The 13,134-nt window shown below is 54.8% G+C and overlaps 1 protein-coding gene across 13 annotated transcripts in view; it reads right to left on the bottom strand.

The window, feature by feature from the left end:
• RAP1GAP2 (RAP1 GTPase activating protein 2) overlaps window positions 1–13,134 on the bottom strand; it is a 287,489-nt gene that overhangs the window by 28,093 nt on the left and 246,262 nt on the right. For all 13 annotated transcript variants that reach the window (XM_016931197.4, XM_054669907.2, XM_016931192.4 and 10 more), the window contains 5 exons: window positions 12,572–12,701; window positions 9,653–9,808; window positions 3,857–3,928; window positions 3,256–3,342; window positions 1,201–1,335 (listed from right to left, as the gene is read on the bottom strand). In XM_016931197.4, the coding sequence (XP_016786686.3) occupies window positions 1,201–1,335; window positions 3,256–3,342; window positions 3,857–3,928; window positions 9,653–9,808; window positions 12,572–12,701 (580 nt within the window). The remainder of the gene's footprint in view (window positions 1–1,200; window positions 1,336–3,255; window positions 3,343–3,856; window positions 3,929–9,652; window positions 9,809–12,571; window positions 12,702–13,134) is intronic.

Below are 13,134 nucleotides of genomic sequence, written 5' to 3'. Positions count from 1 at the left end.
GCAGTTGTGAGTCTCCAGGTGGGATAATGTGTGTGAAGCTTTCACTTTATACAACTGTAATAACAGCTAACATTTTTGAGCATTTACTGTATTCCAGGCAATCTGGACTTTTCCAGGCATGGTATCAATGAACTCGCACGATGGCTCTGACGGGGTCCTGCTTCCTATCCTTATGTTGTTGACAAGAAAGCTGCACCTTAAGAAGCTTGAAAGACTGCCCAGGATCCCACAGAGCTGGGGTTTTAATAGAGGTGGGTGTAGCCCTACACATAATTCCCCATAAAGTCCCGCACATAATGCCCCCAGATGGGAGTTTCCAAATCACCTTCTAACAGGCAATCCAGCAGCACACGGACCTAAGAATCAGAAGACCTGCGTTTGAAATGAGGCTCTAACTCTGCGTCGGTGTAAGGACCTGAGCAGGCCTGTGGCGTCTCTCATCCTGTCCCCACGTGTGTTCGTGAATATAACAAGACCCGTTCCGCCACCTGCACAGGCTGACAGCCAGGCTCGAGCCAGATGCTGGGTGTACGTGCTGCATGGACCAACAAGCACTCAGCAAGCATAAGATGAAAAACCTTCTCTACCACACGCCAGCTCGGGGGCCGTCCGAGCTCCACTTGAATACTTCCAGGGACAGGGAGCTCACTGCTTCCTTTAGCAGCTCCTTCTAGTTAGTTTTTTTCCCTTGGCAAAGTCCAAAGGGACTTGCCTATAGTTCCATGGCCCCTGCCCAGCCAGGTCTTCCAATGCTCGGCCGGCTGGCTAGGAAGAATCACTGTGGCGCCCACAGCAGCTACGAAGACCCGTAAGGGCTGTGGTCCTTGCTCCTGCCATTCTGCCCTGGGCTCCCCGACCCAGGAGGAGGCAGGTGAAAGCACCGATGTTCCTGGCTTGCTCCAGCTCCTCTCCTACTGCTACCTCTTTACCTGTCCCTGCTTAACAGACTTCTGGGCCCGGAGGAGATGACCCAGATAGAGGAAGGATGGGGAGGCTGCTGAAGAAGCTGCTGGCTGCTCCAGCCTCACACATTTCCTAACGGCCCTGCCCTTTGCAAACACCTAGGATACCCATACGTTTCCTGTCACCCCTCCAGCTGGCCCTTGGGCTCTGGGATCAGGATCCCATGGACCTTGGACCACTTCCTTTCTTCCCCAATCCCAACCCCACAGCAACCATCAGTCACTCTGACGCTCATACCTTAAAAGACTCCAGGAACCCCCCGTGGCCTCCATTCTCAAACTTGTCCTCCTCTGGGCCCAGTCCCAGCATGGCCTGTGTGTGGGCGTGGAGCTCATCGTGAAGGTTGTCCAGGAGGGCAGCCCTGGTCCGGTCCTAGAAGGGAAGAGGGTGGGGATGGAGAAGCTGGCTCTGAGAGCAGAGATGTGCCTGCTCCTTGTGAGCTCCAGACACCTGGCCTGGAGGCTGACCTTCTGCCCAGCCCGGCCCAGCAACGGTGTGGACCTACTGCTGAGCTGAGCTTCGTGCTCACAAATGCTGCAGCTAAGATGAAGGCTACGTGCTCGGCCTCCTGCTCTACTCCCCCTGCCCTTCTCCCTGGGTCGTCCCACCACTGCCACAGCTCCACCCTGGTGGGAGAGGAGCAGAAGGAAGAGTGAATCCCAGCCCGGCCCTCTGCCCCAGCTCCACATCCACACACCCAACTCCCTGGCCCCTGGCGTCCATTCACACAGATGAGGACGGCCCTTTCAGCAACCCGGCCTTCGCAGGCACAACTTGGCCACCATGTCATCAAAGAGCCCAGGCCAAAGGCCCAAGAGTCACCCTACAATCAATCCCACGTCCCCCAACACTTACAGCCAGGAGTCCACCAAGTCTTCCCAACTTTGACCCTAAACCATTTCCTTCCATACAGTATAAGCCTTCATCATCTCTCCTGGATTCCTGTAAATAGCTTCTAACTGGCCGCCTTCCTGCACCTCTTGCCCTGCAACCTGTCCTTGTCACCATCGTTCTCAATGACACCACTGTCAGAGCAATCCCTCTGGCATACACATCGAGCCCCTCACTCTCCTGCCTAAGCGCTTTACCAGCAGCCCACCTCCCCGAGCTCAAAGCCCTTCTGGATCTGATCCAACCAACATCTCCGGCTGAGTCTCCACCATTCCAGCCCCCGTGGGTCCTTCAGCCACAGCAAACCCTCAGGAGCTCCCTCCTGACGTCAGGCTCTGGTTCTTCCTGACCTTTGCTCATGCTGTCTACCATGCCAGATCAGCCCTCCCTTCCCCACTCTTTCCTCCTGGCAGAAGGTTCATCTGATATCAAGATTCAGCTATGCATGAGCCACCTCCTCCAGGAAGCCTTCCCTGAACACACCCTCTGTCCCCCACAGGCAGAAACAGTCACTATCTGAGCTGTGCTGACCTCCATCCCAGCCTAGTGCTGGCACACTGTACTATAACTATCTATTTAGTAATGACCCCCTGCCCCACCCCCCGACTACCCTGTGTGCTCTCCAGGGATAGAAACTGTCTCACTTATCCCCACATCCCAGGGAACAGAATAGGGCCTGACACACAGTAGGTGCTTTAAAAATGACTGATTGGGCCAGGCGCAGTGGCTCACGCCTGTAATCTCAGCATTTTGGGAGGCCGAGGCGGGCGGATCACGAGGTCAGGAGATCAAGACCATCCTGGCTAACATGGCGAAACCTCATCTCTACTAAAAATACAACAAATTAGCCGGGCGTGGTGGCGGGTGCCTGTAGTCCCAGCTACTCGGGAGGCTGAGGCAGGAGAATGGTGTGAACCCGGGAGGCGGAGGTTGCAGTGAGCCGAGATCGCGCCACTGCACTCCAGCCTGGGCGACAGAGTGAGACTCTGTCTCAAAAAAAAAAAAAAAAAGACTGATTGGCCAGGCGCAGTGGCTCACACCTGTAATCCCCACACTTTGGGAGGCCGGGCCAGGCGGATCACCTGAGGTCAGGAGTTCAAGACCAGCCTGGCCAACATGGAGGAAACCCTGTCTCTACTAAAAATACAAAAATTAGCCGGGCGTGGTGGCGCACACCTGTAATCCCAGTTACTAGGGAGGCTGAGGCAGGAGAATCGCTTGAGCCCGGGAGGCAGAGGTTGTGGTGAGTCCCAAGATCATGCCACTGCACTCCAGCCTGGATAACAGAGCAAGACTCTGTCTCAAAAAAAAAAAAAAAAAAAGATGGAGGAGCCCTGGATGAGGCTGGCTAACAGGTGGCCCAGCAGTCAGGCGGGAGACCTTCAGAAACCACACTCTCACCTCCAGCTTTGCAAACTTGTCCGACTTGCAGCAGGCGTTCTCAGCATTGGTGAGCTTAGTGAGCAGAAACTCCCTGAACTCCGGGCCCTGGAAGAGACAAGACGGACCTCAGGTCTGTCACTCTTGGCTGTTGCCAGAAGGTCTTCAGCCACAGTGACAGGCAGGCAGAGCCGGGGCCGTGGGGAGAACCCCTGAAAGGTCCCTTCCGACAGCGGATCATTTCTAGCCCAGGCCAAGCCCACTTGCGAATATCCCAACATGGAAACCCACTTCCCTGGTCCTGGGAAGCCACAGTGGCACTTCCATGACTGGAGCTCATTCCTGCCCAAGGCTCCTTGACCGGGGCTTGACATAAAAACCCGTCTTTCAGCAGAAAGGCAACCCCAGTGTCAAACACCCTGACAAGTGGTCCTATGCTGGGCCAGACTGGCAGCATGAAAGAGGTGGGGAGAGACCCCAAGAAAGGAGGTTCCCCCCAAAACCTGCAAAAGGAGCTCCCTAATGTTCCCAGCCTGAATTCGGCTCCATCCCAACCATTGCTACTCAAGCACTGAGACCTGGCATCGTGGATGCGAGAGGAGCAGAAGGAAGAGTGTCCTACCTTCTGGAAAACGGGGGGACTGGGCAGAGGTGGACCAAAGGTGGGCACATCTTCCCGCGCAGTGACAGAGACCTGAGTGAAACAGAGTCATGGTACGGACCTGGAGGGAAGAGACGAGCGCTGCCCCTGCGGGAGCCACACTCCTTACAAAGCTACTCACCTTCTCCCTCCTCCCCTTCCCGGTACACAAACAAAATACTCCTGTGAGCATCGCCAGCACAGGCCCTGACCCTGTTCCTAGAAGTGGGGCCGGACGGTGTGGGGCCATCCGCAGCCTCTCATCTGCATTCCTGGAGGCCAGAAGCAGGTTTGGCAAGATGACTGGACAGGGCTGGGACCCTAATTTTAATGCCATACAAGTGCCCGGGAGATGGCATCTCGTGACCTCATTCGACCGTGACGCTAATCCTACTGAGAAGGCACAGGGAGAACTGTTCTCCCTGATGAGGAAACAGATGCCCAGAGACACACAGAGAAGCCCCCAAGTCCCACAGGTGATTAGCCGCAGAGGAACAGAGCATCCAGACCTCTCCCGACCCGTCTCTGGGGTTCTCTTCCCAAGCCTGACTCCTCAGCTCAGCCATAAATCAGAATTGCTTCAAAATTGCTTCAGGTGTTTAAAAATACAGACTGGGTTCATGGGCTCTGGCCTAAACCTGCCGAATCGGAAGGGTAGGCCCCCCGGAAACTCTCGTGCAGCCGGTGGACCCGTGTTTGGGAGCCCTGGCCCCACACACGGGGTCAGCCAGTCCGAGGCCCAGGCTAGGAACTGAGGGTGGGGCGCGCACCTCTGGCAGCCTGAGCTTTAGAGTGACGGCCTCAAGGTTCGCTGCATGGGGGTCGCCCAGGCGTGGGACGGGCCCCACACCCCGCCTTCCCTCTGCACGGAGGTGCCCTGACTTCACCTGTTCTCAGCCCATGAGGCTGTGAGGCTCTCGGGAGACTGCCCTCCCCTCCCTGCACAGCCGCTGACGTGAGCCCAGCCCTGGCGTGCTGCCAGCCTCCCCGGCCTGTGAAGTGGGGCAGATGCAGAGTCTGCCAGGCCGGGTGAGCAGGCAGCTGGGCACCGAGCCAAGGAAAGGCCCTGCCATAGTCCAGAGGGGAAACGGAGCGGGAGAGAGCTGGTCAATACGGGCTTTCTCTTCTCAAGCTCCAGGCTGTCTGCCCAGCCCAAACTGCAGTGCCCGGAGTCAGGAAATGGTGCGTGTTCGGCTGACGTGATTTCTGGCTGGGCTCCAGCAGCTGAACCCGGTTCCCTACCACCACCCACCAGGCACCGGTGGCCCAGGTCAAGAATTCAGTCACAGAGCCAGAATCAGGGGTGGGGGTGTGGGAAGGCTATGGGGAGACTGCAGACCGTGGGCACCTGGGACAGAGGCCAGAGGGCAGCCCCAGCTCTGCCCTTCCCACCCCACTCCCTCTCCTCCTCCAGCCTGCATTAGAGTGGTCTGTGCCGACTGTGTAAGTGGCTTCAGACACATCCTCAAGTCCATCCAACCCTCCAGCCGGACAGTCCCACAGCAGAGCCCTGTGGGCCACACGGAGGACAGGGCCCTTCCTTGTGACGTGCGTTCACCTTCCATCCTCATTGTGCGCCTCTCCTGACCCCATTCCAACCAGGCGGCCAGGCCTTTGTTGTTCCCCCATCTTGGGGACATCTGGGTCACTGGGCTGAAAGCAGAAGTTGCCTGAACACAGCCCCACCTTCCTGTTTTCTAAATGCAGCGAGGGCCTCCAGCGAGGGCTTGGAGGGAGGGAGAGAGGCAGATGCAGGTGACTCTGGGGAAGGGACCTGCATGGCTGGAAGGAGGAAGCAGCTTGGTGTGAGTCATGAGGATGCACTGGGAACCTCAGAAAGCTTAAAATGTGACAAAGGCCCCACGCCCAAGAGTGGCCTGGGAGCCGCGGTGGCACACAGAGCATCGTCCGAGCAACAGACAAGTCGTGACGGGAAACGGGGAGGGGGCTACAAAGACAGGGCCCTCCCCGGCGGTGGGCTTCACCTGAGATTCCTGACACCTTTGAGGACTTCCGGAGAGGGAGGCAGGGATAGAGGGGAGGGAAAGGGGTAGTCCTGGTGATGGCTGAGCTGGACTTTCCTTCCAAGCAGGCAGGATGAGGACTACACTCATTTCTGAAAAATAATCCAGAGTGATGCTTCGTGCACACCCGACTCCGTGGAGCCAATTTCTCGCCTGCTCTGATGGCTCAATGACCAGGACCGCAAGCAGACCCAGACAGGACCTCAGCCACAGCTCCCTGGCTCTGTGGCCTCAGGCCTTAAGTGGGTTCAGCTCTCAGCTTCCATTTCCTCCTTCTAGCGAGAGGCTTTGTCTCACCAGGGGCTTGTCAGGATTCAAGACTGTGCGTCTAAGGACCCAGCACCGTGCCTGGCATGAGCAAGCAGCTGGTAAGGGGTAACCACTGTCGCCCAGTGGCCTTTTCACTTCCCCTGCTGACCTGCACCCAGTAAAGGGCTCCTGAAATAGAGTTTCCCCAAAGCACCTTGCAACCCACCACACACACACCCCCCAAAGCACGCCTCCTTCCCTCCCGCAGGATGTCAGGGCTAGCAGCCTGCAGGTGTCTACTCCAACTTCCTCATTTCACACAGACAAAACTAGAGGCTCAGAGAGGGAAGGAACAAGGTCACGCAGCAGAGGCAGTGCCAGGACCAGAACCCCAGGCTGCCCAGCCCCTCCGTGGACAGAAGAGGATCCCTTCCTGCACACACCCAGCCCTGTCCCTCCTTTACTCTTCTTTCTTCAGCTCACCCTCCCCAGTGGAGGCCTCCTGGGGCTTACTCAGTCCCAGAGGAAATCTCAGCCTTCTTTGCCACAGCCCCTGAGCCTGCAGGGGCCAGCTAAGGTCCTGCTTCACCCAGGCCCCCTGGGGGATCTAACCGGGTCCTCCTCACAGTCTGTTAATTACCTGGGGTGCTGCCGGGAGTGTGGATGGACAGCGCTTTGGGGAGTACCTTGGAAGGCTGGTCCCCCTCCCTGGCCTCATTCACACGTCTGGCCTTCCAGCCTCAGTGTCTGCCTGGCAGGTGGAGTGCACGATCAAGGGACCACAGCCTGCTCCTCCGGGAAGCCCTGCCCCCCTGCTTCTCATCACCCCTCTGAGGACGATGCTGTGCTTTGTGGCTTAGAAGAAAGAGTAAAGACAGCCAGGCATGATGGTTCACGCCTGTAATGCCAGCACTTTGGGAGGCCGAGGCCGGTGGATCACAAAGTCAGGAGTTCAAGGCCGGTCTGGCCAACATGGTGAAACCCCGTCTCTACCAAAAATACAAAAATTAGCCAGGCATGGTGGTGGGTGCCTGTAATCCCACCTACTCGGGAGGCTGAGGCAGGAGAATTGCTTGAACCCGGGAGGCAGAGGTTGCAGTGAGCCAAGATCACACCACTGCACTCTAGCCTGGGTGACAGCGAGACTGTCTCAAAAAAAAAAAAAAAAAAAAAGGAGAAGAAGAGTGGGTAAAGACTTCTAGCACCAAAGCTGGAGGTGGGGTGGCGCTTTTTTGGATCTCTGATTTTTCTCTGTATGAGTGCCCCACTCGGCTAAGGTCTCGGGAAAGTGGAGAAGCTGGTTAGCTGAGATGCATTTCCTAGTGGGAAAGAGAAGCAAATGCTAAACGTCTACAGGAGGCCTCATTCTGCCAGAGGGTCTGGGAGCCCTCCTATCACATGGCTTCATTCCAAGGATCCTTCTCAGTAGTTCTTCCTCTTCAACTGTCTATTAAAAGAAGCAGTTGACTAGTTCAGCTGCCCAGTGGCTGACCTGCACTCCCTGCTTCTTCTATCTCTTCTCCAGCATCAGGAAGGCCCTGAGGCTGATTCTGTTACCTCCACGAGCCCCACTTCAGCCTGGTGCTTGGACCTGCACTCCCTGCTTCTTCTGTCCCTTCTCCAGCATCAGGAAGGCCCTGAGGCTGATTCTGTTACCTCCACAAGCCCCACTTCAGCCTGGAGCTTGGCGCACAGTAGGCACTGAGTAAGACAACTTGCTTCAACCAACACATGAATCAAGCAGCTGTTTGAAGTGAATGCCCATTTCACTCAAAGCAGGTGATCCTATAGCCTTCAAGAAATGGGCTGGGCACAGTGGCTCACGCCTGTAATCCCAGGACTTTGGGAGGCAGAGGCAGGCAGATCACTTGGGGTCAGGAGTTCGAGACCAGCCTGGCCAACACAGAGAAACCCCGTCTCTACTAAAAATACAAAATATTAGCCGGGCATGGTGGCAGGAGCCTGCAATCCCAGCTACTTGGGAGGCTGAGGCAGGAGAGTCACTTCAACCTGGGAGGCAGAGGTTGCAGTGAGCCGAGACTGCGCCACTGCACTCCAGCCTGGGCAACACAGCAAGACTCTGTCTCAAAAAAAAAAAAAGAAAAGAAAAGAAATGCTCACACCATGTCTTCGCCAGCTTCAGCTAAAACTGCTCAATGGCAGGGACACATAAGCCTGGGCATAAAGGAATCAGCCTCAACAGGAGGGGGTTGCTATTGGGTTTCTGTTGCTTGTTTTGTTTTATTTTGTTTTGTTCTGTTTTTTTAGAGACAGGGTCTCGCTATGTTGCCCAGGCTGGTCTTGAACTTCTGGCCTCAAACAATCCTCCTGCTTCTGCCTCCCAAAGCGCTAGAATTACAGGCATACGCCACCATGCCCAGCCTCTTTTTATTTTCTTCTGACGATTCACATTCGGTTTTAAAAGCTGACGTGAATTTTGCACTTAACTGAGTTGAAGTGCTGTGGCCTCATGAACCCCAGGAATCAGGATGGGCTGAAATTATTTGACGGGAAACATTTTCAGGCCTCATGGTTTCCCATTGGCAATCACAGGCTCATCTTTCCTCCCCCTTAGAACACTGGTTCCTGATATTTTGCGGAGAAGGGAGCGCTTTGAGAATTTGAGGTATGGCCTCTCTTTTCAGGAATCCAAGGAAAGGCACAAATTCAGCATTTTGCATTTATCCACAGGCAGTCAGAGACTGCCTAACCCTCGCCTTGAAAGCCCTGCCTCAGTCCAACGCCCTTGAGTCCCGTGCCCGCCACAGCACTGTGATACCAAGAGACTGTTGCCCAAGAGGTGGAGATTCTTTCTCGTGGAGCAGAGGAGGGAGGGTCAGAGATCCAGCCATGAGGAGTGGGGAGCGGGGGACTGCAGAGGCAATGAGCTGCCCTGTCTCGCTGTCATCTGCACCGGTGAGGATTTCGAGCCATCTGACAGACCCGTGACTGCTTGGGAGGTTCAGACCCAGGTGCTTGCGTATCTGCCTCCCTGGAGGTCTTTAAATTAAGATCCATCATTTGTCCAAAACAGCCAGGCCAGGGCCTCACCCAGTGGCCAGGGTCTACCAGGCCCCTCCTCTCCACCCTCACCATAAACATTTTTTTCTTTTTTTTCCTTCCTTAGCACCCTTCTATCGCTACCCGTTCCTGCTCGTCCTTTCCATGCTCTTTCTTTATTCTAGCTCTGCCTTACTCGAGCAAATGGCATTACCAAATTCCAAATACTACACTCACAGCGAGCAAATGGCATTACCAAATTCCAAATACTACACTCACAGCTCCTCAATCCTCAAGTGAGATGCCATTGAGCCCGGAGGCAGCAAGGGGGATCAGGTGGCCTTGGAAGGTCCTCCCTACCCAGAATCTAGCTCCAAACCCCAGAAACCTGCAAACTCATGGAGAATCTCTGACTGCTGAGGACTAGTGTCCTCTGATATCACAGCATCCACACAGGGTGAGGTGTCGAGGCCCACCACTCCCTCCAACAAGGCATTCTCCTTACCTTGTAGGATGGGGTCTCTGTGCCTGGGGTCTCGACCTGCACGACGATGTAGGCATGTAAGAAATTGGAGGCTATCATGTCTGGGACAAACGGCGTGTTTTCCTCTTGAAAGATGATGGCCACAATGTCATTTCCAATGTGTCTCTTTCTCTGGAGCTAAATAAAAAGTGTTGAGAGGTTATAAGCCAGTTAGGAACATCATGAAAGATGTTTTGGGGAAAGAGTGGGTTCACTTTCCTTTGCACACAGGAAAACTGAATTCTGAGTGAGAAGAGTTTGTGGTTGTTGTTTTGGAAGTTTAAGTATGAAAGCACAGTATCAATGCCAGGCAGCAAGGGGAGAAGTGCATGGAACACGCTTTGTGCTTTGTGTATCTTTTGAGTTGCTTTCCTATTTGGGGAAAACCAGTGGGGTTCTTCTTTCAATCTTTTTTTTTCTTTTTCTTTTTTTTTTTTTTTTTTTTTTTTGAGACAGGGTCTCACTGTGTTGCCCAGGCTGGAGTGCCGTGGCACGATCTCGGCTCACTGCAACCTCCGCCTCCTGGGTTCAAGTGATTCTCCCACCTTAGCCTCCTGAGTAGCTGGGATTACAGACGCGTGACACTACACCCACTAATTTCTGTATTTTTTGGTAGAGACGAGGTTTCACCATGTTGGCCAGGCTGGTCTTAAACTCCTGACCAGCCCGCCTCAGCCTTCCAAAGTGCTGGGATGATAGGCATAAGCCACTGTGCCCAACCTTCTTTCAATCTTTAGAAGCCACCAAAAAGGAAAAAAAAATGGGGAAGATGGCCAAGTCGTTAGGTAGAGGCTAGCGAGCATCTTACTGACCTCTACAGCATGCAGATCCCTGACTCAGGACTTGGCAAGAATATTTAAAAGGCAAGGCTGGGTCTTGCCCTGGTAAAGCCTGTCATTGATCTGGGAGAAATACAAACACAGGTGAAGCCACCTGAGAAAACTAACAAAGCCACCAGCCAGCAAGGGCTAAATCAGCTGCTGTGCATGAAATCCCTGACAGCTCTGGAGACAGAGGCAAGGGCAAAATTACAGGGCTGGAAAGCAACCTGAGAGGGCTTCCTGGAGGAGGAGACGTGTCAGGGGGTCTTGAAGGTGTGAATGAGAGTGATGAGGTGGCAGATCATGACAGCACTGATCACCCAGCTTGGCGTAGGTGGGATGGAAGGAGGATCCCAACCATAACTCCATATCCCAAGCAGGGCCAGGTGCTTCTGGGTGTGATCTCGGCCACCAAGCACCTGGTGTGCCCCTGGAACCATGTTGGGCTGTTCATGCATGATATCAAATGTTAACCCTGTCCTGAAGTTCAAGGCCACAGTGAGCTATGATCGCACCACTGCACTCCAGCCTGGGTGAGAGAGTGACAGCCCTCCTCACACACATACAAAAACCCGCTCCTGTATGTCGAGTCCTGGCTAGGTGCCTGCCTATGCATTTGTTCCTTTGTTAAGCACCCACTGCATGCAGGCCCAACGCTCAGTCCCTTCACACTGAGTTTCTCATTCGCTGAGCACCTGTTTTACATCAAGCACTGTGCTGGGCACTTTCACACAAATTGCCTCACTTACTCCACACGCATCTTTCCATTTCTCAGGAAGAGAAAGTTAATATTTACTCAGTCCCCGCCAAGAGCCGAGCCCTGTGCCAAGGTGTATTTCCCAAGAAACATACATAAGACTGAGAAGGCCCAGAGAGAACAGGCCTCAGGCCCAGGCTGGGGCAGCAGGTGAGAGAGGCCATAAGGGAACAGAGGGGCTGGAGGTGAAAGGTTGAATGAAAACCCACTTTGGATACAAAAGGATTTCTGCTTCCATTTGTTTCTGGAACATTCAGTAGCTATTTTAGAGCCAACTCATCATCTCGTTTGCCAATTTCCTTCTTTCCTAAGAAGCCAGGCACTATGTTTACAATTTTACATCTGTGCTCCCTCCCCAGTTCCTGCTCAGAGACACACAGGTCAGAGTTTGGGCAAAGGCCTGCCTGCATTTTCTTATTTTCCCAGACTGAAAAGGGGCAGAAGGCGGGCTGGGGGAACTGGGCTTGTAACAGCCAGGAACCAGCTGCAGCTCTCCCCAGGGATGCACGGCTGTCAGAGCAGCAAACAGGGGGCACGGCAGGAAAGCAGTGGGGACAGGGGTCTCGTCCAGGTCTCCCTGGTGGAGGTCAAGGCTGAATTCCCACAGGTGTGGTGAGAGAGGAGCCTGTGAGATGAGGAAGGCTGGGGGTGGGGAAGGATTCTCACGCAATAACCAGCCTTCCGTCACTGGGGCAGGAAGGGGGACAAAATGACCAGGCGCTGGACAGTGAACAGCTGTTCTATAGGAAGCCGGCCACGAGTTGGGCATCATATGAACCCTAGTCAGAAATGTATGTGATCCCCACAATCACCCTCTACCATGGGTGGTGCTACCCCATTTTATAGATGAGAAGGTTAACTGCCTTGCCCAGAGTCACACGCCCCAAAGCGGCACAGCCGGCTTCAGGCCCCCATCTGCAAACCCCACCATGCACCCTTTGCCACCACCCTCTATGACCAGGGCCCCCAGGCTCTGCCCTGGGCTCTGCCCCTGATAAACGGAGAAACCTCAAGGAAGTCTTGTCACCACCATGGGCTGCAGTTTTCCCATCAGTCAACGTGGAAGAAACACAAGCTTTGCCCCGCCTCCCGCCCAGGGCCCCTGAGGTGTGGCCTCGGCCAGAAACACAACAGAACGGACCGCTGAGGCACAGCCTCGGCCAGAAACACAGCAGAACGGACTGTGACGCTGCTGCGCAGCTGAACGAATGGCCGGCTACGGGAACGAATATGGGGACGGCCACAGCCTCTTAGCAGGTCAGACCAGAGGCGGGCCCTCACCTCGCCCGCCCTGGGTTCCCAAAGCCCTTCAAACCAGGTTACCTGCTGGGCGTCTCCGTCGGTAAATGGCAGCTTTGTGGAAACGTGAAACATGATCTCCCTGTCCCGGAATGTCGTGTACACTGATTCCACCCCTGTCTGTCCGTGGGTCACGTCCAAGCCTCCTCGGAAACTGTCAACAAAACAGGGCAGGAGATGGGGAGAAAAGAAAGTGAGGCAAAGTGGGCAACTTAACGCAACTCCCCTAAGTATACGCAGCAGAGGAGACAGGAGAGCTGAGGGCAGAGCAGGCTGTGATGTGGGAAAAGCAGGTAGATCTGTTCTTCCAGGTATATCAGCCCTGGCACTCTACCCACAAACCCATTATTTCGACAAAGCTGACCGGGCGCAGTGGCTCACACCTGTCATCCCAGCACTTCGGGAGGCCGAGGCAGGCAGATCACCTGAGGTCAGGAGTTCGAGACCAGCCTGGCCAACATGGTGAAACCCCCGTCTCTACTAAAAATACAAAAGTTAGCCAGATATGGTGGTACATGCCTATAATCCCAGCTACTCAGGAGGCTGAAGCAGGAGAATCGCTTGAACCCAGGAGGTGGAGGTTGCAG

This window comes from Pan troglodytes, chromosome 19 (assembly GCF_028858775.2).
Source record: "Pan troglodytes isolate AG18354 chromosome 19, NHGRI_mPanTro3-v2.0_pri, whole genome shotgun sequence".
Classification (NCBI taxonomy): Eukaryota; Metazoa; Chordata; class Mammalia; order Primates; family Hominidae; genus Pan; species Pan troglodytes.
This window is presented reverse-complemented; position numbering and strand designations above follow the sequence as displayed.